The 27,842-nt window shown below is 48.7% G+C and overlaps 1 protein-coding gene across 1 annotated transcript in view; it reads left to right on the top strand.

Annotated features, from left to right (window-relative positions):
• Positions 1 to 27,842, top strand: part of LOC126547677 (sushi, von Willebrand factor type A, EGF and pentraxin domain-containing protein 1-like) — a 226,427-nt gene that overhangs the window by 184,608 nt on the left and 13,977 nt on the right. Inside the window, exon 17 of the mRNA XM_050195627.2 lies at positions 2,997 to 3,079. Coding sequence (XP_050051584.2) covers positions 2,997 to 3,079 — 83 coding nt within the window. The remainder of the gene's footprint in view (positions 1 to 2,996; positions 3,080 to 27,842) is intronic.

A 27,842-nucleotide genomic window follows, 5' to 3' on the forward strand; every position in this document is an offset into this window, starting at 1 on the left:
ATCGTGAACTTAATGTGATGACAGATACCATCAATGAAGACGCGTGCTGTACATTGGGCTGATGGTCGAATGATTGCTCCATTAGCCCCAATCAGGGATGATCCAATATAAGGCATTTTCACTTTCCGCAGACGAGAGCACAGGTCCGCACGCATAACAGATATAGTAGCGCCCGTGTCAATCAGAGCTAACAAAGGCACACCCTCCACAGACACCAATAACATGTTCAAAGGACGTTCAGGAGGACTTGGAGCACTTCGCGGCGATGCAGTTTTCCCTCCAAAAACTGCACTGGTTAGTTTTCCGGTCGCTGGACATGGAGTTGGGAGACAGGTCGAAGTGGCGAAACAGAACGTCGGAGCGGCGATGGGGAGCGGCGTCTCGAGGCACGTGTGTTGAGTGCGGTGTTGGAGAAGTCGGCCGGAGATGGAGATCGGCGAACGGGAGGATTATCGTCATAAGTGCGGTAAACGCGAGGAGGTGGCTCATCGCGTTCAAAGGCCGCGTAACCACGACGTTCGTCTTGCTGGCGGCGTCGGCAAAACCGGGAGATATGTCCTCGAAAGCCGCAGTAGTAGCAGATAGGCCTCGACGAACGCCAGGCAGAGTAGTAAGGTAGGTTCGGAGCTCGGGTGACTAAAGGTGCCAGGTGATCGTGAACAGGCGCAGGTGGTGTGATTGGAGACGGCGCGGCTGGCAGTGCAGCAACCTGGGCGTAAGAAGCCGGTTGTGGGCATGGAGAAGCGTTGGTATGCTGGGCGTTCTGCAGGGAGGCCAATTCCTCCTTAATAATACCGCGCAGGTCAGTAGAAGCAGGTTGGACGTGAGCGCTGCTGCAAGGGGGTGAGCCATGCGCTTGCAATTCCTCACGAATTATGGCTCGAATGATAGACCGGAGCTCAATACTGTTTGTCAGGGGGTTGTCGGAAAAGTCCGGTTGCAAGCGGATTGATTGCAGGGCGTCGAGGCGCTGACAGACGGAGACGACGTCCGACACCGTCGAAGGGTTTTGAGCGGCGAGTGCGTTGAAAGCAGTAGATCCGATACCCTTAAGAAGGTGTCGCACGCGATCAGGTTCTGGCATGGCACTGTCGACACGGCGGCAAAGCGCGAGGATGTCCTCAATGTACGAGGTATACGACTCGCCATAATGCTGGACGTGCTCAGACAGCCTCTTTTTCGCAACTTCCGAACGAACCGTGGGTGTGCCGAAATTCCGCCGTAGCTGCTCCCTGAAAGACGACCAATCACGGAAGTCTCTCTCATGATTCAGGAACCATGTCTTGGCTACTTGAGAGACGTAAAATGGCACGTTGTTTAACCTCGATGTCTCGTTCCAGTTGTTGTATTCGCTGACACGATCGTAGTTGTCGAGCCAGTCTTCAACGTCCTCACCAGGCAAGCCAGAGAAGATTTCAGGATCGCGATACCGTTTGTTGGCAGGGCTGGGATTGGGGGTGGCTGGCACTTGAACCGAGATGGTGGACGCTGCGGTCTGGTCTTGCGACATGGCGGCCTCTTGGCTTAAGCGGCGTCCCGAACGTAGCTCCAGGAGAGATCTTGAAGTCGATTGAGGTCGAAGGGATCTTAAAGCGCCTCCACCACTTGAAATACCACGGTCGAGACGACGCTTTATTCCAAGAAGGAAAAATGGCGCCGATGCAAAACGAACACGAGCCGATGATTGATGATGACTTTGTACAGATGAAGATGAAGTCCGCATAAATGCTTACAATATATAAACGAGAATAAAGGGGGTTAACCGACGGGCCCGATTTTTATTAGTCATATCATAAGAAGCCAACAAACACTGACACCAGGGACCACATAGGTGAAATTACTTGTGCTGAATAAATGAAATAAAGAAACGATATATTAATGGAAATTAAAGTGGATGAAAAAACAACTTGCCGCAGGTGGGAACCGAACCCACAACCTTCCGATTTCGCGTGCGATGCTCTACCAATTGACGTGACGCCTGCGGCAAAAAAAGGACGTTCCACGTCCGCCGCCAAGGTCTGTGAGTGGTGGCGCTAGCTAACACTCCCAGGGTTCTACTAGGACACATAAATACCCAAGGAAGTGGATGGGAAAACGGCGCCGCGGTAGCACAATTGGTAGAGCATCGCACGCGAAATGCGAAGGTTGTGGGTTCGGTTCCCACCTGCGGCAAGTTGTTTTTTTTTATGCACATTAATTTCCATCAATTTATCGTTTCTTTATTTCATTTATTCAGCACAAGTACTGTCCTCTATGTAGTCCTTGCTGTCAGTGTTTGTTGGCTTCTTATGATATGACTACGTATATATATATATATGCGTCATTTGAGGTAAAACACAGTACAGCTTTGCTGCTCGTCCTTCTTCAGAGTCAGAGGGCTGATGATTTTTTTTTTTTTTCAATAAAAGCTTTCTATGCGAAATTTTAATCTCTCAGGCTTCTTCTGTTGTTGCTCGATCTGACTGAGTCTGAGCTATCCTTTCTTTCGTGCCGAAGTTATCCCTAATAACGTCGGTGATGTACTGCAGCGCATCGTCTCCTTCATAGATGTTGCCGCCTTCATCCGTCACAGCTATTTTCGAACTTTTAGTTGGAGCTCCGAGTGCTTTTATATGGTTCCAGAATATTTTTGTGGCACCTTTGTCTCATTTACAAACGTTATGCACCCAACATTCATCTGCGCATTTAATTTAGGTTGGAAATCCATCTGAAGTGCCCCACTGCTGTGTCATCGTCACCATTACTGCTGTAAGGCGTAAGTTTGTTTACTGACGTACGCCTGAAGAATGCTAGTTACTGTCAAGACATACTACACTGCCTACAAATTGTATCCTCTCGTTAAATTTTGGTTTTGATTTGTTCTCTGAATTAAACAGAGAAAACCAAAGTGAGCAATGCCGGTTGAGTGGGAAACGTGTGAATATCAAATATGCTCAATCCTGAGAGAGGCAGTGGATTGAACAACTCTTCTTTGTTTTTTGTTTTTATTGTTGCAGAAAACCAGGTGGCCAAATGTACACTTCCAACAAGTTTAACCGGAAAGTTTCACCGCAAGGACGAAAAGGGCAACTATCTAAAGGTACGGTTGTTGTAAGTTCTTTCTTGAGTGGACACATATGGTAAGATACGAATAACAAAACGGGTATGTGTTCCAATAGGTAGAGTACGATATGTACCATTCAACCTGCACAATCCGTCGTCATGCCAGCTACTGCATGGCGGCAAATAAAAGACAATTATGAAATTACGGCGGTGATATGCCGACGATGGCACGATGACAATGGGATGACAAAGCTGGAATGACAACGACGGTAAGACCACAAATGCATCACGACAACCGCACGACGACGATGCAATGATGACGATGATAGGACAAGGGCGTCGTGGTCACAATAGATTAGCTGCATTCATGAATGCGCCGGCGTGATGACGACCAAATGACAACGCAGCGACGACAGAGGAACGATGATGATGGCAAAAACAACGAAAGACTGATCATAACGGAATGAAGGACATGATAAGACGACGACGGAAGGAGAACGTCGGCATGACGACGACGACTGCACGACGACACGGCTTGTTTGTGTTGGAGCTCACGTTTGCGCTTAGGTGGATCACCTGCCACCTCAGTTTGCACTATGCCCGGTATCGGACAATAGTGCAAGACAGGACCTTCATATACATATCCGCAAATATATCCGCTGACATACTGACTGACCCAGCAGCAGCCAGTATGCAGCCACGCCAAAGGTGGGAGGGTAGGCAAAGAAAGCTTAATTTTAAATAGAAGTAATTGTGGAGCTGTGTGCGTCAGATCTCTCGACCGCCAAGTGATATATTTGTGAATTAGGAAGTTGCGAGGATCTTCTGCAGTGATGGCAATTTAGCGTCAGTGATGGCGATTTAGCCTTTTTTTTTTTGCGCTGCATGGCGGGAAAACTTGTCCTCTTGCGGGCGGCGGCTTTTCAGCGGTATTTCACCTAATGATGGCTTCTTTTTACCGACACAAAAACTTGAGTGTTTTTGACAATAATTCGTGATTCACGTGTTGCAAACGTGCTGCTTATCTAGGCTTTTTTATAAGTTAGAGGGAATTATCTTAATTCCGAAAACCATGTGATTCGCATTTCTTCCTCCATGCCTCCATGCCTCCAGTGAACTATAGCTCTAGTAGATTCGGCAGTTCTTAGCAGTTTCACTGTTCGCCATTTTCGCAGACTCAGGGGGAATGTGTCTCGTGAAATAGCTCCAGTGAACTACACCCGAAAATTCAGGAACGAATGTCTACAGGAACCAGCGCTTCGAGTCTGGCCGATGGAAGTTCCAGGTGACGCCAGACGAGCCAAGTGCCGCTATTGCAAAGAGAAACTTTATGCAAAGCACGGCAATTTATTAGCGCACGCTGCCACTGAGAAACATACAAAACGGCTGCTGAACAATTTTTCCCCTGTAGTCAAGCATACTACAAAAAAGCACCACAAAATCAGTCTCAAATGTCATGAGCTGCTGAAACATACCTCGCCAAGTTAACGTGCGGCCACTCTGCAATTGTGACTTCAGACCACCCGAATTTAAAAATTAAATTATTGGGTTTAACGTGCCAAAACCACTTTCTGATTATGAGGCACGCCGTAGTGGAGGACTCCCGAAATTTCGACCACCTGGGGATCTTTAACGTGCACCTAAATCTAAGTACACGGGTGTTTTCGCATTTCGCCCCATCGAAATGCGGCCGCCGTGGCCGGGATTCGATCCCGCGACCTCGTGCTCAGCAGCCCAACACCATAGCCACTGAGCAACCACGGCGGGTAATTCAGACCACCCGAGTGTTGAACGGTGAATTCTCCTTCAATTACACGCTGCACGAGCATCTTGTTCGCAAGATTGGCACGACGGAGGTCTACGGCGTCAGTGATGGTAACGACTATCGACCTAGCCGCGCCAGCGAAAAAGAGGACGCGCGACCATACCAAGATGAAGCAGGAGCCATTTTTCTGTAATTTTAATCAATACCCGGTAGTTGAAAATCTTTTCTGGCAAGTGATTTTAAGCATGTTTCTCTCTCGCTATCTCTTTTTTTTTTAGTTTTGTTTCGCAATACGTTTCCGCACTTCATCGTCGCGCAAAGAAAAGCACTCATTCATACTGATAATTTACATTTTTTTCATTGTGGACGAAAAGATACATACATTTCTGTCCAGTGTAATTTGTTTTAACCGCAGATTTTTTTAAAATTCTAGTTGGCGAAACTCATTTTCTGTGGCTGTACCAATATGCCCGGTACATCAAAATTTGTCCCTTAACCCCCGAAAAACATTTAAGCCACTATTAGAGAGTTTTAGAGTACGGGCTCCAAACGTTTTGGGGCCCCAAAGAAATAGCGTCGAAGCCACTGCGCATGCGCGAGGCAAACTGCGTTTGGGTTTTGCGTTGGGCACGCTATTTCACCGATTTAACGGGAGCCCAAACAGCGGCCCCAAAAGCTTTGCGTCAGCAAACATGGCGGCACCCATGGAAGCGACGGCTATAACCTAGCACCAAACTGGGTTCGACTCGTGGTAACGCGCGAAGTTCGCAAGCTAGGAGAAGTGACTGCGGTTATCGCTTTCTCTCAACTAGTGTGTGTTATGAAGATTGATTCATTAGACGCCGCTGATTCCGAATTCAATTGTGGATTTGATGGCTCGTAGGCCTAACACGGCTAAGCTTGGCTGATGAAGGCACGTAAAGTTGGTTTGCTCAAAACTAAGCTCAACTAATTGTTTGATGCTTACAGAATGACCTCTAAATTGTAACTAAGCGCGAATATACGAAAGTCAAAATTACTATTCTTGTCATAAAATGGTATATTTTATTTAATTCTTTCTAATAGCTTTTCTTTGACACCGTGTAGTGGCGCGGTCAGCGCAAGACGCTATCGGCAAACGCAAAGCCCTATTCTAATATGCTTCACTCCTGCGTGCCCCGACGCTAACACCCGCAAATCTCTTTGGGGCTCCAAACTATTGGGGCCCCTATTCTAAAACTCTCTATTGTGTGTGTGTGTGTGTGTGTGTGTGTGTGTTCTAGCCTATGAGGCCTCCAAATTGAGACAGACAGACAGACAATGAACTTTTATTGAGGTCCTGAGGGACTAGCCGGTGGAGACCCGTTGGGGCACCCGGATCGCCGCTGGCTGCTCCCATGTCGGAATCGGGAGGCCAAGCCTCTCCGCTCTTTCACGGGCCCTCTGGACGGCCATGGACTGGAGCTTGAGTTGCGTACTAGATATGGCCTCGTCCCAGTCCCGTTCGCTGGTGAGGGACGTATCCCGTAACGCAGGACACTGCCAGAGCATGAGGTAGAGTGCTAACCTCCCCACAATCCGGGCACTGTGGGTCAATTTCTGGGTAAATCCTGCTTAAGAAACCTCGCGAGGGATATGACCTCGTCTGAAGCATCCTAAGCGTGATCGATTGTGATCTGCATAGGTTTGGATGTGGAGGCGGGAAGCGCCTGCGTTCCTCTTTATAATGGGAGACGATCTCGTGAAAGGTTAATAAGGGGTCGCCGTGGCCGAGCTCCTCCGGATCCAACGTAGCCCCATCGCCGTCGCGGCGCGTTAATTCTCGCGCACGGCGGTGAGCAATTTCATTGGGGTTCGGGCGGTCCGGCAGCACGTTGTCGCCCATGTGAGCTGGGAACCATATAATGTAATGCACGGGGTCACAACTAGTTCTGGACTTGTTTTTCAGAATCGCCTCCACCTGTCTCGCAACCATTCCCGAAGCGAAAGCCCTGACGGCCGCGCGTGAGTCAGTGTAGATATACGGCCTTTTTGAATCCTGCATCGCCAGCGCCACCGCCACCTGTTCTGCCACGTCGGCCGTCACAGCGCCTACCGAGGCCGCAGATAGGTGCTCGCCCTTTTCGCTGACCGCCGTAACCGTGAATTTACCGGAGCGCCCATATTGAGCTGCGTCCACGAAGGCTTCCATGCCGACCGTTTTCTTCAATATCGCCCTGGCACGAGCTGCTCGCCTGCCCGCATTATGTTGCGGGTGAACGTTTCTAGGGAAGGGGCTGACGACGTAGGTCCCTCTGGAGTTCTCGTCCAGCTGAACCACCTCGCTGTGACTGTAACGTGGCTGCAAGCCCGCAGCCTCCAAGAAGCGCCTACCGGCGCTGGAGCCCGAAAGCCTCGTGATCTGCGCCGCTCGTTGCGCCTCTATGAGTTCGAGGGTCGTGTTATGAACGCCGAGCTGCATTAGCCTGTCCGTGCTCGCCGTGATCGGAATACCCAGTACCTTCTTGACGCTTTTCCGTATCAACGTGTCAAGCTTGTCCCTTTCAGTCTTTGTCCACTGCAGGGCCGAGACCACATAGTTGATGTGGCTCATAAGAAAAGCGTGATGCACCCTAAGTAGGTTGTCCTCGCCTAGGCCCCCCTTCTTATTGGAGACTTTCATGATTAATCTGAGAATATTCTCGGTTTTGGCGATCAGATGCGCAATGGTTTTGGCATTACAGCCCCTGGCATCGAGCAACAATCCTAGAACTCTAATCGAATTCACCCTGGGGATCTTCTGGCCGTCCCGCGTGTATACATCTATGGGAATTTGCTCGAGCGGCACGAGCCCCCGAACCCCCTCCCCTGCCTTGCCGGTCTGTATAACATGAGCTCTGACTTGGCCGGGGAGAGTTGGAGACCCGCGCCCTCCAGGAAGGACTGGGTCACGTCCAAGGCCTCCTGGAGCGCCTGTTCCACGGCCGCCTCCGAGCCTCCCGGACACCAGATCGTAATGTCGTCGGCGTACAGCGCGTGTCCAAATTGAGACTCGCATTTTTATTGAGAGCGTGCAAGAGGCCTCTGTCATGTTGCATTCTCTGCGAAGTGAACTTGCAGCCGAAGCTCAGTTCCAGTTTCAGGTTTACTTTGGCTGTGGCTGCAGGTTACGTCCGGCGTATGCTTGGAATCTTTTTTTTTTTTTTTTGGATGCGCATTAGACGGGATCTGATAGCATAAGAAGTGCGTCTGACCTACCTGGAAAATGTCGGTATGCCGTCGGACGTACGCACTCAACATCGTTAAAGGTGCGTCAAGATTTTTCCGTTGATTATTTCTGTATAAGAAGGACGCGGGAAGGCTCATTCATTTCTAGAAAGATATCCATCGCTCGTTTCTGGTTAATTTTTGCAATATAAGAGACCGAAAAATCAAGATGCATGCAAGGCATGATGTGCATGCATGCAAGAACCCCACCTATATATACTGTGGCGAGGAAAGCACATGTCGCCTTGAAGAAAAGTCCACTTGTCAAAGCGTAATTGGCTCCTGCTTTCACCTTGTTCTCGTTTTGCTCATCGTCTCTCGCGGTATTGTGATAGTTGATATCTCCTTGGATAACTTGGGGAACTTGTGGAAGTGTTAGTGCCTTTGTCAGGTTGTGAGCTCGACGACCTCTTCCTCTTCGTGCCTTCTCCTTTGGTTTCTCCCCTTTGTATCTGCTCAGGGCGTAAAGGGGTGACGCTTTTTCGGGGACGAGGGCAATTATCTCGACATGACGAAGCATGCTGGAATGTTTCCCACACTTGAGAGGTAGAAGTCCAGACCGATCATTACAGCCTTTACGATGATGAGGGAACTTATCTCGGCATGGAAAAGCACGCTCGAATTTTTCCCACACTCGAAAGGTCGAAATCCCGGCCGTTCATGACACCGTGTAGAAGCTACGAAAGACGCAGTGCAATGATTTAAGCAGACATAAAGGGAGTGCCTCGGAAGAACGAAGTCGGAACGCGTCGAGTGCACATCGTGCAATAACACAAGGGCATTTATTCTCCGACAGCGTCTCCTCTCATCAGCAGTCTTCATGAGCCCGATTTCTCAGGAACAGCCTGTAATGGAAAAAGATACTCCGAACCTCTCTTTTCCGACATCGTTCAACACGCTTTATGCATTTTACAACACACAAAATTATGATCCCACTCCATGGTTTACACTATACTTCGGTATGGAATTTTCTGTGTCTTTGACGTGTCTCGAGAGCAGCAAAAGAGAAGCAACTCTAATTTTAGTTGTGGCAGCAACCATCTTATATGATTCTCAAAGTCAGCGATAGCTTTCTTATGTGGCCCTAATTTGCTACCTACCTGCATGCCATACCATGTTACACGGCTAACCTTATAGGTACTGTCGGCGTCAAATGAAACGCGAACAGCGGAGCACGTGGCCGAAGCATAACTGAAGGAACAGTGCGCGCCATCCAGTCATCACTATTGACAGGCGCGCACATCCGCTTTGGCCGCACTGCGCGATGATGTTCCCAATATGCTGCGATATTTTCGTTTCTGTTCTGGTTCTCTTTTATTTGGAATCGGGAAAAGGCGACGGCATAGTAATGATGACGGCGTAAACTGTGGCACGCGCACTGCTGTTCGCGTTTCATTTGACGCCGACGGCACATATACGGTTTCACCACAGTGTGCGATAATACCATATACTGCGATAATTTAGATTCCGTTTTTTTTTCTTTTCTCGCTTACAAATAGAGAGACCCAGAACAGAAACTAAAGTATCGCCGTATAGGGGACACATCGCGCAGCGTTATCAAACCGGATGTGTGCGCCGACTATACAAATGTCCCCTTTGTAATGATTACGCCTCCCTATATCACACCACATGGGCGTGCCCCAACGTGAAGGCGGCCCCGCAAATACCCAACCCCACACCCGAACAGTGGGAGGCCGTGCTGACTAGTTCGGACCCTCGTAACCAGCAGCAACTGGTGCGGCGGGCCCGGGAGACAGCAAGAGCCGCAGGAGCCCTGGACTAAGGGCGCCTCCCGCACAAGCAGAAAGACACCTGCTTGTCCTTTCTTTTTAATAAATGTTTCTCCTCCTCCTACGCCAGAGCGAGCAGAGGCTCTATTCTCGACTCGCATGGCGGCTGCACCAAGGTCGATACAAATAGGTCGCCAAACTTCGGGCGAAAAGCGGTTCATTACAGATTGTCACCGACATCAGCAAGGGGGGTTATTGGAGCAGCGATTGAAGCGCGACTATGTTTGGAGGGAACAAACATTGGGAAAGAAAAAAGCGTTTTTTTAATTCAAGTGAGACACAGTTAGATTTATGCAACGAAAATAAAATTCCTGGTCAATTTTATATATTCGTGACGAGTTAGGTAATTCAAGTTCATTCCATTTTATTATTATTATTAAATGCATTTATTTTCAGCGCACATCGTTAGAGGGAGCGTTGACGCCATTATCACTCGCAATGCAATGCACGTCATGAAAGGGCAGAAAGGCGCACTCCTAAAATTCACCTGTTGAAATACGCCCCCCTCACAGTTTGTGCTTTCTTGCTTGTCGAAGTTTGTCTGAATTTGGTGACGCGGGTAGCTTCATCGCTTCTTAATCTGTTCAGTCAAAAGTAGCGAGTTACGACCGCCAGATAATTGTGTGGTTGCTTTCGTGCGACTGCGCCGGCCCACGGGCTTGGCGTCCGACGATAGGATCAGCACTCTACACCGAAAGCTTTCGTCGGTCTCCAAAGAAAGTATGTTCTCTGCAGGGGTGCGATTTCGACAACCGTACGGCTGGCTTTTCCTGCATCGCTTACCTCGCTGAAAGCTCGAAACGCCCATCAAGTCGAATGGCGGGGCATTTGAATATATTAGCTCCAAAAGCAGGCCAACAAAACAAATTTCGCGCCTTCGAAAACAACATGACGTCACTTCTGCTTTTAACGGACATGGCGTCACATTATTTTTTCTTCCGCCGGAAGTGTTCCCACCACATACAGATAGCGCTAAGCCCCATGAACCGCCGATGGACCGCCATGTTTTGAACGTATGTGTTCCTATGGAAGCTTCGCTACCAGGTATATTTACCTTGGCTGCACGGCTGCCATTATCCGCCATGTTGGTTCTCTGATTGGCTGTCGATAGCTCACGTGTCTTGAAATTTGTGCCGGGAAACGGAAGTATTGCAATATGCATTTTGCGTTTTCATCAAGATGACGAATCGTGACGTCAGCTGCAAATTTTATCGCCTGATACATTTTTTTGCTCCTTGGCAGCTATATTGCGACGTTAGCGCTTCGAAAAGGAGGTGAGCGGTAGTGTACAGAAGCCGGTAAAATGCATCTGCAATTTCGCGAATATGTGGCGGTGATCGAAGTTGGCGCCATGTCAGCTTGCTGATATTGGCTGAAGGAATGTGCCGTGGGGAGCGTCGCATGAAAGGCCATGTTATAAACCTCAATTTGACATTGTGTGACGTTGCGCTGGGCTGCCATTGCAGAGATTTTCCGCTATAATTTGTGGTGCGACGAGCCGCGCGAATTATGCTAATCAGTAGCCATATGTAATGGCGGCCGAGAGGAATGCGTATCGCCAAACTTTCCCCGTCGTTTGGAGCCATGAATATGTTTTGTTCATAACGCGTGCTCATAGTATTTGCATCACTCTTGGGTGGTGTTGGCATTTGTGTTTTGGACCGTCATTTTTTGAAAGAACGCGTTTATATGAAATAATATTGGTTGAACATAACAAACTTGCTGCAACGTTGTTTGCTTTTCACTGCTGCGTTTGTATTGTAATCATGATTAATGCCTTTTGCACAATCAGAAGTTATTGCAACGGCGTCGCTTTAATTTATAAAAAGGAATGTACACAAGGTGGCGCCTCGAAGTTTCCTAAGGCGGTGCGAGTAACATGGCGAAGTGAACAAGAGATGGTAGCGCAGGCGCTTGCGTCGCTAAAGCCCCTTAAACTTCGTTAAGTAGCAACACTCTCCTCCTCCGCTTTCACTCCTCGTTTGTCCTCTCTTTCACGCCCCCTCCTCGACCATGGCGCCGCCTACACCGCTCGAGCGTAGCAACGGAGCCAATATGCGCTTCACGCCACTCCGTAGACGCTTCTCGAGCGAAAATGGCGCAAAATCACGGCACTGTTACGTTTCGCCTCCGACGCGCGGTATAGCCGGCGCGGATGCAAAGGACACCGGGGCTTCGTTCAAAGCGGCGGACATTTTGGCCCGTTCAGCGCTGCCGCAACACTTCCTCCCAAGCGCGTCCAGGCATATTTCAATGCCACGTGTCTTCGTGTGTGTGTGTGTGGGTGTGTACATGTTGGTGCCCACGCTTGTCAAAGCGCGGCAGCCGGGGAGAGGAGCTCCCCAACTGTGAAGCGAGGAGGTCTGACCGGCGTCGGCCCGGAGGATGCGTCACTTCTCGTCTCACCGTGTCCGTGCGGCGCCGTCACGTGCTCCTCATCCCGAGCCGTTCCTTCTTGCCCTCGACTCCGAGAGTATAAACGCAGCAGCCCACGGACGCCGAGAGAGGCTCCGATTTCTTCCGTCGAGTAACGTGGTCTCCCGTCTCTCCACTTCGGTCGACCTGACCGGCCGCACTTTTGCGATACTAAAATAAACAAGTTGTTCTGTTAGCAGTCGACTCATCCTTTGCCAGGACCTTCGGATGCTTCCAGCTGTTCCCCATGCCGCCAGGCCAACGCTACCCTTGGGGCTTGCGACCCAGATGCAACAACTGGTTGTCAGCGGTGAGATCGCGACAACGGAGGCCAGCAGCGAAGATATGCGGTCAACTGTATGCTGAGCAGCACAACGACCATCCGGGAGCAGTGCAACGAGCCCTGTGTGATGACTGGCTGCCTGCAGCGGAATGACTGCGCTGAATTCTTGGCTGCGAGGTTTGGTGAGTGCGGGACTTCCTTGTTCTGAGATTTGCCAGGCTTTTGTTAGTGTCAGAAACAGAGCTGGTAATTGTGGTTGTCGTTGCTGCCGGGTTAGTTTGCGGCAAGACAATAGTAGGCAGTAGAGAAAGCAGCATTCAGAGCAGCCATGGATTTGAAGTCGTTGCGCAAACCGAAATTGCTGGAGCTTGCAAGAGAGTTGGGTCTGGATGTCTGAGACAAACTTACAAAACCAGAACTGCTAAGGGCTATTCTTGAGTTAGAAGCTGAGGATGACGAGCTGTCGGAATGCCTTGAGACCATTGAGGAGAGGGAGACGGCAAAAAGACAGGAGCGCCAACGCAAAGAGCAAAAAGAGAAAGACGAGCGCGAACGTAAAGAGCAAAAAGAGAAAGACGAGCGCGAACGAAAAGAGCAGAAAGAAAAAGAAGAGCGCGACCGTCAACACGCTTTGGAAATGAAGCGTCTCGAGGTAGAGATGGAACGCGCTCGTAATGTAAGTGAGGCACACGGTGCAGGAGAACGAGTATCGTTCAAAATGACTGACCTGATGCGGCCGTTTAAGCTTGGAGAGAACATTGGTTTGTTCCTGGTTAACTTTGAGCGAACGTGCGAGAAGCAGGGGTTCTCTCGGGAAACGTGGCCACAGCGCTTGCTCACTTTGTTACCCGGTGCAGCGGCCGACGTAGTCGCTCGCTTGAAGAGAGAGGAGGCAGAGGATTTCGACAAAGTGAAATCGAGTCTCCTAAAAAAGTACAGGCTGTCAGCGGAGGCGTTCCGTCGGAAGTTTCGGGAAAATGAGAAAGGCAGAAGTGAGTCATATACAGAGTTTGCCTACAGGCTAATGTCAAACATGCAGGAGTGGCTCAAAGAAGAGAAAGCGTTTGGTGACGACGAGAAAGTTCTGCAGTGTTTCGGGCTGGAACAGTTTTATAGTCGGTTACCTGAGAACGTGCGGTACTGGGTCTTGGATAGGCCAGACGTTGGTACGGTGGCTAAATCCGCCGAGCTAGCCGAGGAGTTTGTGACGCGTCGGGCTCGCGGAGCTAAGGACGGTCAAAAGGGTGAACCCATGAGAGCAAGGGGGGACACACGTAGTGCGGATGCGAGTGAAAGCAGTCCGACCGAACGTAAGGAGACGGCGGCAGCCGAAGCCGAACGCAGAAAGCGGTTCGAGACGAGGCAAGCGCGCGTGTGTTATACGTGCCAGAAGCCGGGTCACTTTTAGCGCAGTGTCCGGAAACAAAAACAAAAGTCGTGTTTTTGTCATTATGCAGCACTGACAAGAACATGAAGCTTCTCGAGCCTTACATGCGAGACCTCCTCGTGAACGGGAAAGAGTGCCGAGTGCTTCGTGATTCCGCAGCTACAATGGATGTAGTTCACCCCTCTTACGTAGAACCCGATATGTTCACGGGCGAGTGCGCATGGATCAAGCAAGCCGTGGAAGCTCATAGCGTGTGTCTGCCCGTAGCAAAAGTGCTTATTGAAGGACCTTTCGGAGCACTTGAGACGGAGGCCGCAGTGTCATCTATGCTGCCCCCCCAGTACCCGTACCTATTTTCGAACAGGTCCGATCACCTCCTGCGCGAGAAGGGGCTTTTGTTTTCTGAGGCTAGCGTTCACACCTTAACCAGATCGCTGCAAAGGCGGTAGTTGCGGGGCCGACGTTGTCGAACAATGAGAAAGGGTCGGAGGCGCAGCAAGCTGATATTCAGAGCACGTCCGAACTGAATAAAATTGAGCCTGTAGTGTTGAAGGCACCAGTTACTGGAGAGGACATGCCCGACACGGGAAAGTTAGAAGAGCTATCTGTAGATTTGCTCATCGCGCCTACGTCAGATGGACTTAATAGGTTGCTAAAAGTCAGCCGGTCGGCTTTGATAGCCAAGCAAAAAAAGGATGGCAGCCTAGAAAACATGCGCTGCAATGTCAAGGAAGGTATCGCCAAGAAAAATGCTCGTTTTGTGGAAAGAGGTGGGGTCCTGTACCGGAAGTATCTAGACCGCAGGGGAGTGGAGTTCGATCAGCTGATCGTGCCTCAGTGCTACCGTCAGGATCTGTTGCGCTTGTCGCATGGGGGTTCGTGGTCCGGACACCTAGGAGTTAAGAAAACTAAGGACCGTCTCTTGCAAGAGTACTATTGGCCTGGGTGTTTTCGTGACGCAGAACACTTTGTGAGGACATGAGACATCTGTCAGCGGGTGGGCAAACCAGGGGACAAATCGAGGGCGCTGTTGAAGTTGGTACCTATCATTACGGAGCCTTTTAGACGGCTCGTTATTGATACAGTGGGACCTCTGCCGGTAACAACCACGGGGTACAGACACATTTTGACTGTGATCTGCCCAGCGACAAAGTTCCCTGAAGCAGTGCCGCTTAAAGAACTCAGCTCAGTTAAGATAGTCAATGCGCTACTGTCCATATTTGAGCGAGTTGGTTTTCCTGCGGAAATCCAGTCAGATCAGGGCACAGTGTTTACTAGCGCTTTGGCGACAGCCTTTCTCGAAAGGTGCGGGGTAAAGCTGTTACACAGCTCAGTGTACCACCCGCAGTCGAATTCGGTTGAGAAGCTCCACTCCGTCATGAAGCGCGTTTTGAGAGCATTGTGTTTGGAACAACAAACTGACTGGGAGCTGTGTCTGCCGGGGGTGATGTTTGCATTAAGGACCGCGCCGCATGCGGCTACGGGGTTTTCGCCAGCTGAGCTAGTGTACGGTCGCTCGCTGCGGTCTCCGCTTCGCATGCTTCGAGACGGATCACTGCCCTCTCCAATGGCTGCAGACTATCTCTTCCAAAAATGGCCGCCTCCTGCGCTGGAGCCTCGCTTTGCAACAATATTCCTTTGAGGTGCGTTATAAAAAGGGGAGTCTCAACGGTAACGCCGATGGCTTAAGTCGAGGCCCCTAACGTAGGAATCAGCCTCAAAGTTGTTTGTTACTGATGTTTTTCTTCCTGAGGCAGGATATTTAACATATTGCTTTTGTTTAGTGTTTCAAAGTGATGACGTGCTTTCTAGTGCAATTTTCCAATTTGTGGACGCGTTCTGAGTGCTGCTAGACTATTGTAAGGAACTAGGCAGTAGTATAAAAGGGGAAAGAGCCTGGCATGGCTTAGTGAGGGTTGTGTCGTGCTTGCTGACTGAGTGGTTGAGTTTCGGCGTAGTTCTAACGCTTGCTGGGAACGAGAACAAAAATGGCAACTCTCCCGAAGTCACTTTGCAGTGTCCTGTGTGAACCTGAACGTGAGAACGAGGCCTTCTCTGTGCGCTGCGCTCAAGAAACGCCGAGGGACGACCGACTTCGGTTATGAGCATCATCGAGCGACATCCCTCCGGACAGCGGATGCAGTCCCATGACCATCGGCATCTCCTTTTCCCGGCGGGGCGGTCTGTTACGTTTCGCCTCCGACGCGCGGTATAGCCGGCGCGGATGCAACGGACGCCGGGGCTTCGTCCAAAGCGGCGGACATTTTGGCCCGTTCAGCGCTGCCGCAACGCTGCCTCCCAAGCGCGTCCAGGCATGTTTCAATGCCACGTGTCTTCGTGTGTGTGTGTGTGTGTGTGTGAGTGTGTGTGTGTGTGTGTGTGTGTGTGTGTGTTGTGTGTTGTGTGTTGTGTGTGTGTGTTGTGTGTGTGTGTGTGTGTGTGTGTGTGTGTGTGTGTGTGTGTGTGTGTGTGTGTGTGTGTGTGTGTGTGTGTGTGTGTGTGTGTGTGTGTGTGTGTGTGTGTGTGTGCGTGCGTGTGTGTGTGTGTGTGTGTTGGTGGCCACGCTTGTCAAAGCGCGGCAGCCGGGGAGAGGAGCTCCCCAACTGTGAAGCGAGGAGGTCTGCGTCACTTCTCGTCTCAACGTGTCCGTGCGGTGCCGTCACGTGCTCCTCATCCCGAGCCGTTCCTTCTTGCCCTCGACTCCGAGAGTATAAAAGCAGCAGCCCACGGACGCCGAGAGGGGCTCCGATTTCTTCCGTCGAGTAATGTGGTCTCCCGTCTCTCCACTTCGGTCGACCTTGTTGTTGTTCTCTTAGCAGTCGTTAGTTGTTCTCTTAGCAGTCGACTTATCCTTTGCCAGGACCTTCGGATGCTTCCAGCTGTGCCGCAGGCCGCCAGGCCAACGCTACCCTTGGGGCTTGCGACCCAGATGCAACAGCACGAGGGCCCACGTGCTGCTATTAGGCTAATAGCGACGCGACGCGGCGTCGTCCTCGGCCAGAGCGTGCGAGGTGGAGGCGGCATTCTTCCAAGCGTGCCGCTACTTTACGAAGTTTAAGGGGCTTTATTACGTCGCGCAAGCGGATACCTCTGGCGCGCGCAACGCTATCGGTGATATTCGGCCTTTCTCAACCAGCCGAGTAGGGCTGAGTCAATTGTGTTTCACGAGATAGCGATAACGTGGCCTAGAACGTGCGCGCATCACCACTGGTAAGCCGCGTATGTTGTCTCGAGGTTGAAAACAAGTGCGTTGGCGCAAACATACGATGACCCATTCTGTTTCCCGGGGACACTCATCCAATGAAGCACACGACGGCTTGTACGCCGCAGACGACGGAAGCGAGAAGCGTTTTCGACAGAATAATCGTGCGCTTTCAGCTAGCTGCTGTATTTTTACTGCGGAGGAAAACTGTTTTGCTTTACCGAGAACCTTAGGTTCAGTGCCTTGATTTCAGTTTCTTAGGCACAACGTCAAGTTTGCGTCACGTTACGAAAGCAAAATGGGGCCATCAGCGCCATTTTATACGCGTCGCGTCGACGCCACGAATAGAAGAAAATGGTGGAGTGTCCGGAATAGAGCCCCAGGAATCCATTAAAATAGTTTGTTGTGCCCGGTTTCCAGAGCATGGTGATATATTTCATTAATGTCGGATATTGTCTGCTGGTTTGTTCTGGGGTGTAAGGCAGACTTGATACTGTGAGAGCTGCCTTAGAGTCACAAAATATGACCCATTTTTGTGCCGGATCATCGGTGACGTAGATATCTTTGACGCTTTAAGTTTAACTGTAATATGCTTCTCTGGAACGACGAAACGGACAGCTGGGCTTCTAGGTGAGGTCGAAACATCGGTATGCAAATGCATGCGGTAATGATATGTCTTGGTGCAGTAGTAGCAGCGTCAGTTGCTTCAGAGCCGGGGACGGATATTTGGCCTCCTTTGCAATTCCGCGAATAGCAAGGTTCACGTGAGCCTGTCGTAGGTACCACAAGGGAGATGTATACTAGATACTATACTAAAAAAAAACAATAGTCTTCCCATAGCAAGTTTGGAGACTGCGCGACAGCAGACCAAATAGAAAAAAAAAACGATCAATCAGTGACGTCCCACTGACGTACCGGCGCTGAGGTTCTTGCGCATAATTGCAAATATGAAAGTTCTGCCTTCATTTTCTCTTCTACTAATCGGCCTATGAAATTCTTACCGGGAAATTAAGTAAACCAGAGTTTAAAACAATACTTTATATTCTAAACTGATTATTTCTATTATTCCTAAATACCTGCGATTAGCGGGTCCACGAGTATGTTTTCCTCATTGCTGGATTTTGTTTTCTATATTTAAATTAAGTTCTGAGGCTTTTACGTACCAAAACTACGATCTGATTATGAGGCACGCCGTAGTGAGGAACTCCGGGTTAATTTCTACCTCCTGGAGTTCTTTACCATGCACCCAATGCACAGTACTTGGGCATTTTTGCATTTCGCCCTCAGCGAAGTGCGGCCGCCGCGGCCGGGATTTGTTCCTGCGACCTCGTGCTTAGCAGCGCAACGAGAAAGCCACTAAGCAACCACGGTTGGTCTGCTGTCTTGTGACAAAAGCATTAGAACTAAACGCTGTCAGAAGCACGTACGCTCCCCGCAGGGGCGTCTGCGTCAGCAGGCGTTTGGTGTGTTGCGACACCATGTACCCGAGCACACGCGGGTTGGACTCTCCCGCGTGTAGAGGTGCTCGGCTTAGCTGTGTCTGTGGAAAGGGGGATCCTGGTGGTTGAGCCGAGCCGATGCCGGGTGTTCGGACTTTAAGGCCCCCCTGCGGAGGCAACACATCTCTTTGATGGCGCCTCCAGACAGACCCACCTGAAAGAAATCGGCAGTCGCCTTTTCCTGTTCTCCTCTCTGATATTCCTCTTTGTCTCTCATCTTTTTCATCTTTCCTGTCTTCTCTTCACTTCTCCTCACTTCCGAATTTTCGGGCTGCGAGGGTTAACCTTGTGTGGCTAGCCACCCTTGGTTACGCTGTATTTTGTTATAGCAGCGATGTATGGCTGGCGTTGGCAGGGTTTCTCTTGCAGGAACTTCTGTCACGTCCCCGTGTTGGGCTCCATGGTGAGTGGTCGCCATCGCGGCCGAAAACCCCATCAGTACTTATGCAAAACGCTTTTTCTAAGCTCCCTGATCGACCTAAGAAAGGACGGCGCACCGAAGATGTCTTTCATTTTTTCGGACGCCAAGTCCACAAGTTCCCCCGTTTCCATGTAATTCACTCAGAAAAACCAGACAAACCAGTGCGAACGATCTCACCATTCCTTGTTTCAAAGTCTTTGAAGTTTTTGGTCCAGGATATAAGGCATCGAGGATGGCAAGCGGTGATCTCCTCTTAGAGCTCCGCGATCAGAAGCAGTATGAGAAATTGCCAAAACTAGTGTCATTTGGGGAAACACAAGTAATTGTAACCCCTGTTGCGACACCTGTTTCTCGAAGCTCGACCGACGTTATTATTGGGTAGCGTGGCGTTGTCGGCGGGCTGCAGGCATGCGGTAGACCATGGCGACAGGGCAAGGACGATACGATTTCCAGTGCCAAACTTGCACTGTTTATTCAATGGTTGGTGAAGGATAAGAAGAAGAGAATTAATGAAGTGAAAAAGTACATTCCGGGGCCCCTTAAATAGGCCCATTAAAATTGTAGGCAGGATCTTGCTCATGTCAACGTCACGTGACATGCACTGAGTCCCACGGTGCTTTGGCGGCTCCCACTTTCCCAGGTGAGTTTTCACGTCCCTGTTGGTGCTTTGCGGTGGCTCCTTTCTTCTAGGCGACGTTGGTTCGCCGAAAGCGTTCTCCCCTAGAGTTGGACAGTTCGTGGAAAAGGTTCTCCCCTTGGTCGCACACACAAAGGGGCCTGTCATCACTACGGGGCGCCTGCCAGACCGACAGCCGCACGACACAATCATGGCAAATTATGAATCCATCCTCCGTTTCTGTTGAGCAGGGTCTTTCACGCATCCTTTTTGCCAGGGATGTTTCGAGCAACCTTTTTGCCAACCGTACCCCGCACCGTACTTTGAATACCACTCGTGGCGTAGTTTCAGATGATCTGTTGGAGCTAACTGAAGCGGAACTCCTGGAGGGCTTCAATGAACAAAATCTGATCATGTCAGAAGAATTAAGATGAGGCGGGATGGCAAAAAATTCCAAACCAAGCGCCTAATAATCGCCGTTGGTTCAAGTCTCCTGTCCGAGTCAATCGAGGTACGGTACATCATGCTCCGTGTTAGGTCATATGTACCCAATCCCCTCAGATGTTTCAAATGCCAATGTTTCGACCACAGTTCACAGAGCTGCCGAGGCCGTCAAACCTGTGCGAAATGCAGTGCCCATGAACACACCTCTGAATATTGCGACAACGCTCTCCACTGTGTAAACTGTGATGGGGAGCACACCGCGTACTCGCGGTCGTGCTTCCTGGCAAAAAGAAAAAGAAATTGTGACGATAAAAGTAAAGGAAAACATAACTTTCAAGGAGGCACGCAGGCGGGTATCCTACCCGCCCAAGAACACTTTTGCCGATGTGACGCATCAAGGGGCAGCAAGACAGCGGCTTCCGGCGGCTGTCTCCCCCCCTCCCCCCCCCCCCCCCCCCAGCGGCTACAGCTAGCGCTGTTCCGCCACCCCAGAAGAAGAGACCATCGACCTCTGGGCCGGTGGCCTCAAAGGTTTCGTCGAACGTGTCGAGGCCTTCACGTCAAACACAGCGCTCGGAAGAGCGCGTGTCCAGCGCCTCGCAAGAGGCAATGTACACAACAAGCAGCCAGACGGCGCCACCAGTGCCTAAGGCGCGGCGAGCCTCTCTCGATCGCTCCAAGAAAGACAAAACCCGCGTCACGGTGCCTGTAAAAGGCACGTGAACTAATGTCAGTCTCTTAAACACACAGCACCAAACATATTTATCACAATAGAGACACAGATACTACAGTCAGAGGACTTCTTCATAATCTCGACGGCATTACAGTACTACACAATCCAAAGTTATTGTGTCTTCAAGAGACACATCTGAAACCTACTAACATTAATTTCCTCCGTAATTACTCTATCTTCCGGAATGACCGCGACGAGGCTACCGCCTCTGCCGGTGTAGCAATAGTAGCCCTCAAATCTGTCGCTTGCCGACCCGTCGCCCTTAACGCGCCCCTTGAGGCAGTGTCAGTTCGGGCCATTATTTTTAATAAATTAGTAACTGTGTGTTTCATTTATATACCTCCGAGCCACCATCTCGAAAAAAACACTTTTATAACCTTATTGATCAGTTTCCCGAGCCTTACATACTCGTGGGAGATTTTAACGCTCAGAACACGATGTGGGGAGACTCACGGTGCGACGCGAGAGGTCGACTCATTGAAAATTTCCTTTTAACTTCCAGTGCGTGTCTCTTTAATAAGAAAGAACCGACGTACTCTAATCTACATCATACATAATTCATACTCCTCAATAGACCTGTCTATCGGCTCTGGTTCTATCTTTCCTGAGTTAGAGTGGTCTGTAAAAATCCATTTGGAAGTGATCACTTCCCGTTAACTCTAAACATAGTAACGCAACATGACTCCCCTCCGCCTGTTCCTCACAGGAAACGAGCCGAGGCTAATTGGAATTGCTGTAAAGAATCCACCTACATATCACCAGGTTTTATAAGTGATTTTAGCATAAATCATGCTGTATCATATTTTACCGCTTTTATCAGCGACACATCGGAAAAGTTAATCCCTCAAACAAGTGGCGCTTCGTTGAAAAGACGGGTCCCCTGGTGGAATGACGATTGTAGAGAGGCACGGAGGAGACAAAATAAACCTTTGGGCAAACTACGTGAATGTCCTACGACCGAAAATTTAGTAGAATTTAAACAGGTTAAATCTCAGGGAAGAAGAACACGACTACAGGCAATGAGATCAATCTGGCAGAGGTTCCTTTCGGCTATAATATATACTAAAGAGGCTAAAGTATGGGACAGGCTTCGAACGCTAAAGGGACAGGAAATTCATCCGTTTCCCCTAGTAAACGATGAAGGGAATAGCTTGGAAGATCAAGCTGACGCACTTCGGGAACATTTTGAGCGCATTTCCAGCTCAAATCATTATTTCGAGGCATTCCTAAAGCACAAACAAATAGCAGAACGCGAGGCCATCAACCGCAAATGCAGACAGAACGAATTCTATAACCTGCCTTTAAACATTGCCGAGTTGACAGCCGCATCGGCTGCATCTCGTAGCTCTGCATCTGGACCTGACAGGATCATGTACGACATGCTTAAACATCTCCAAAGCGATACTCAAATAACCCTATTGGCACTTTTCAATGATATATGGGCTGCCGGGTACCTCCCATCTAAATGAAAAGAAGCTATTGTGATTCCTGTTTTAAAGCACGGTAAAGATGCATGGTGCAGTATTCGGCCACCCCCTCCCACATGGCTCACTCAATTACCCAATGGCCCTCAGTCCCCAGCAGCTGCGGAGCGCCTGACCAAGGCGGCGGTCAGACCTGTAACGCAGCAGAGTGTGCTAAGAATCTCTGGGTCCGGACAGGCCGCCCTTGCAACGTTTAACACCCGAACCCTCTCGAGTGAGGCTAGCTTAGCAGGACGCTTTGAGGAACTATCAGACATAGTTTGGTATATCATCGGCCTTAGTGAGGTTAGAACTGGTGAGGCTTACACATTGCTGAATAACGGACATGTCCTCTGCTATAGGGGTCGCCTAGATAAGAAGCAATACAGGGTAGGATTCCTAATACATAAAGACAGCGGGCAACATTGACGATTTCTACAGCGTTAATGACAGGGTAGCTGTAGTCGTAATCAAACTTAATAAGAGGCATAGATTAAAGGTAGTACAAGCCTACGCTCCAACATCCAGTCACGATGATGGGGAAGTAGATCAGTTTCAGGAAGATATTGAATTAGCGATGAGAAAAGAGCAAACTCAGTATACTGTTGTAATGGGCGACTTCAATGCAAAAGTGGGGAAAAAGCAGGCTGGTGAACAAGAAATTGGCAACTACGGCATAGATTCTAGAAACACTCTAGGAGAGATGTTGGTAGAATTCGCGGAAAGGAATAAACTGCGAATAATAAACACCTTCTTCAGGAAGCGTTGGAACGAAAAGTGGGCCTGGAAAAGCCCTAAAGGTGAAACAAGAAATGAAATTGGTTTCATACTTCCTGCCTATCCCAGCATAGTGCAGGGTGTAGAAGGGATAGGTAGGGTAAAGTGCAGTGATCATAGGTTAGTGAGGGCTATGGATTCACCTAAATTTGAAGACAAAGGGTCAAATTGGTCAATAAGAAACAAGCCAATCTAGACGCTGTAAGGGTGAAAGCAGACCAATACTGCTTGACACTTGCAAACATATATGCAGCCTTAGAACAGACAGATGAAGATGACATAGAGGCAATGAATGAAACCGTAACTAGGCTGGCTTCAGAAGCAGCAATTTAAGTGGGAGGTAAGGCACCAAGGCAACCAGTGGGTAAGCTCTTTCAAGTAACAAAATACCTAATAAAGAAACGACAAAGAATGAAAGTGTCCAACTCAAGAGATCAGATAGAATTCGTGGAACTGTCAAAACTGATCAACAAGGAGAAAATAAGGGATATTCGAAATTATAACCTGAGAAACACTGAGGAAGCAGTAAAAAATGGACGCAGCATGAAATCAGTGAGAAGAAAACTTGGCATAGGAAAAACCAAGATGTATGTACTAAAAGATAAGCAAGGTAATATCATCAGCATTCTCGAAGATAAAGTAAAAGCAGCAGAAGTATGCTATACTGACCTGTACAGTACCCAGCGGACTCAGGGTACCTCAATTAGAAACAGTAATGAACAGGATACAGAAACTCCTATAACTGGCGATGAGGTCAGAAGGGCCTTGCAAGACATGAAACGAGGAAGAGCGACAGGATAAGATGGAATAACAGTCGATTTAATCAAAGATGGAGGACACATACTGCTTGGAAAACTGGCGGTTATTTATACGAAGTGTCTATCGACTGCAAGGGTCCCAGAAAACTGGAAGAATGTAAACATTATACTAATCCACAAAAAGGTAGACGTTAAATAATTGAAAAATTATTGGCCAATTAGCTTACTCCCAATATATAAAATATTTACCAAAATAATCTCCAATAGAATAAGGGCAACACTGGACTTTAGGCAACCAAGGAAACAGGCTGGCTTCAGGAAGAGATACTCTACAATGGATCACATCCATGTCATTAATCAGGTTATCGAGAAATCCTCAGACTACAATAAGCCTCTCTATATGGCTTTCATAGATTACGAAAAAGCATTTGATTCAGTAGAGATACCAACAGTCATAGCGGCATTACGTAATCAAGGAGTACAGAACGCTTACGTAAATACCTTGGAAAATATCTGCAGAGGTTCTAAGCTACCTTAATTCTACACAAGAAGAGCAGGAAGATACCTATAAAGAAAGTGGTCAGACAGGGAGGTACAATCGCTCCAATGCTATTCACTGCGTGCTTGGAAGAAGTGTTCAAGTTATTGAACTGGGAAGGCTTAGGAATAAAGATCGCCGCCCAATATTTCAGCAACCTTCGGTTTGCCGATGACATTGTTCTATTCAGGAACAATGGAGACGAGTTACAACAAGTGATTGAGTACCTTAACAGATAGAGTGTAAGAGTGGGGTGGAAGATTAATATGCAGAAGACAAAGACAATGATAAATAGCTGGGCAAAGGAACAAGAGTTCAGGATCGCCAGTCGGCCTCTAGAGTCTGTGAATGAGTACGTTTACCTAGGTCCATTAATCACAGGGAACCCTGCTCATGAGAAGGAAATTCACAGAAGAATAAAAATAGGTTGAATCACATATGGCAGACATTGCCAGCTCCTGACTGGAAGCTTACCATTATCATTGAAAAGGAAGGTGTACAATCAGTGCATCTTACCAGTCGTGACATATGGAGCAGAGACTTGGAGACTGACAAAGAAGCTCAAGACCAAGTTAAGGACCGCGCAAAGAGCGATGGAACGAAGATTGCTAGGAATAACGTTAAGAGACAGAAAGAGAGCGGTTTGGATCAAAGAGCAAACGGGTATAACGATATTCTAATTGAGATCAAGAGAAAAAATGCAGCTGGGCAGGTCATGTAATGCGCAGGTTAGATAACCGTTGGACCATTAGGGTTACAGAATGGGTACCAAGAGAAGGGAAACGCACTTGAGGACGACAGAAGACTAGGTGGAGCGATGAAATTAGGAAATTCGCGAGCGCTAGTTGGAATCGGTTCGCGCAGGACAACGGTGGACATAAAACAGGCTGATGATGATGATATGTGGTGGTGATGGTAGTGGTGGTGGTGGTGTTGGTGGTGATGATGATGAAAGGTACATCATTGCTGACCAGCTACCGTCCTATAGCGCTTACGAGCTGCCTTTGTAAGCTCTTTGAGAAAATGGTCAATCACCGTCTCGTATATTTCCTGGAGTCTAGCAAACGCTTGACCCATTTCAATGTGGCTTCAGGGAAGGGCGATCTACAACCGACCATCTCGTGCGTATCGAAGCAAACATTCGCAATGCCTTCGTCCATAAACAGTCCTTCTTATCCGTGTTTCTTGATACTGAAAAGGCGTACAATACAACTTGGCAGTACGGAATCCTGCGCGACCTGTCGGCGCTGGGCATCCACGGCAATATGTTATATATTATAGAAAGATACCTACACAACCGTAGATTTCGGGTGAAAATAGGTAATGCACTGTCGCTTACGTTCATACAGGAAACTTGGGTACCCCAGGGTGGCGTGCTCAGTTGCACGCTCGCTCTTTGTGTATCATTACCACCAGCTATTTTTTATGCCGTCTACGTAGACGACATACAAATAGGTTTCAAATCCTGCAACCTCGCAGTGTTTGAGAAACAGGTACAGCAGGGCTTAAACAAGGTGTCCAAGTGGGCAGACAAAAATGCATTCAAAATCAACTCCCACAAAAGTTCTTGTGTTCTCTTTACAAGAAAGAGAGGCCTGGTTCCAGGTCCTTGGGTAGAATTGTGTGGACAACAAATACCTGTCAACAAAGAGCATAAATTTCTAGTCATTATACTTGACTCCAGGCTTACTCTCATTCCACACATTAAATATCTTAAGAAGTCTAGAAACAATGAACTTACTGAAACTTCTATCCCACACAACATGCGGTAGCGACAGGAAGTGTTTTATGAATCTTTATAATAGCCTCATTCGATCACGATTGGACTATGGTGCTGTCGTATATAACTCTGCCGCCCCGAGCGCACCGATAAAGATGCTCGACCCTGAGGTGCTGGCGCTTTCAGGACAAGTCCGACTGAAAGCTTGTACGCAGAATCAAATGAGTGGTCACTCCACTTGCAGAGAACTTACATCATCGTCATATATTTTCTCAGAATACAATGTAATCATGAACATCCATGTTTTAATACTGTTACCGATATGACGTGTGCTACATTTTTCCGCAATCGTCCCTCTGTAATACAGCCTTTCTCGCTGCGTGTGAAGGAGCTTAGCGATGGAATGCATGTGCCACACCTGGAGCATCACTTCATGCATCCAACCAAGCTGTTACCTCCTTGGGAGTGGCAGGTGGTAGAATGTGACATGTCCTTTCTAGAAGTTGCAAAGCACGCACCAGAGATCGAAATACGAATGCATTTCCTAGAACTTCAGTACAAGCACTCGTGCACAGAGTTCTACACTGACGTTTCCAAGTCACATGCCGGAGTATCTTATGCAGCCGTCGGTGCATCGTTCTCGGAATTCGATGTACTACATCCAGAAACACGTATCTTTGCGGCCGAGGCCTACGCAATATTGTCAGCTGTAAAGCATATAAGGAAATCAAAACTCCAAAAAGCAGTTATATATACAGACTCCCTAAGTGTCATGAAGGTCTTGATGACACTTTGCAAACATAAAAATTCCATATTTATTGAGGTCTATTCCGACCTGTGTAAACCTTATCAATCTAACCAGCATATCATTATATGCTGGGTACCTGGTCATAGGGGAATCGAAGGTAACGTTCTGACAGACCAGATGGCCATGTCAATTGCATCCCACGCTGTTAACGCTGCTGCTGCGGTCCCTGTCACAGATCTGAAGCCATTCTTACGAAAGAAACTGCGAAACCACTGGCAACGCATGTGGGATGCAGAAATAAATAACAAACTGCACGTGATAAAGCCACAGTTAGCTTTTTGGCCCTTGCAGCAAACTCACGGCGAACAGATGTCCTATTCTGTCGTCTCAGAATAGGACACACATTTGAGACTCATAATTTTCTACTTACTGGAAAGGACCTCCAACCTGTGGTAGATGTGGTGAAAGGCTGACCGTCCTCCACGTGATCCTGGAGTGTCGGGAAGCCGAAGCTGGGAGAAAGAAACATTTTCCTCTTGCATACCGTTATTACATCCCTCTTCAACCGGCTGTTTCTTGGTAAGGAACCGCTTTTTAACACCAAGGCAGTCCTTGTTTTCTTTAATGATGTTGTCCTACATGTCATAAGCCCATTAAATTCATAGCGCATCCTCTTCCGAGAGGATGCTGTTGTGATAGTGTTTTGTATAGCACATGCCTCCATGCCCTTTTGTTTCAAGGGCTCTAATGAGGCAGTCGTGCTCTAGCAAATTTTAGTATCAAACATATTTTGTACAACGTATCATTATCTCGCAACGTATCTTAATGCTCATAGTTCCCGTCATTTGCCATCGCCATAATCTTATTACAAATAGATTTTACGCACTTTAGAGCGACTATTTTTAAGGCCCCTTTAGAGCGACGTCACATCAACCCCATAGAAATCATACCTTAACTGCAAGCCCATTAACACAGGCATGGCGCTCTTTGGCCATACCTGGCCCTTGCGCTAGTAA

The sequence above is a fragment of the Dermacentor andersoni genome, chromosome 1 (assembly GCF_023375885.2).
Source record: "Dermacentor andersoni chromosome 1, qqDerAnde1_hic_scaffold, whole genome shotgun sequence".
NCBI classification, from domain to species: domain Eukaryota; kingdom Metazoa; phylum Arthropoda; class Arachnida; order Ixodida; family Ixodidae; genus Dermacentor; species Dermacentor andersoni.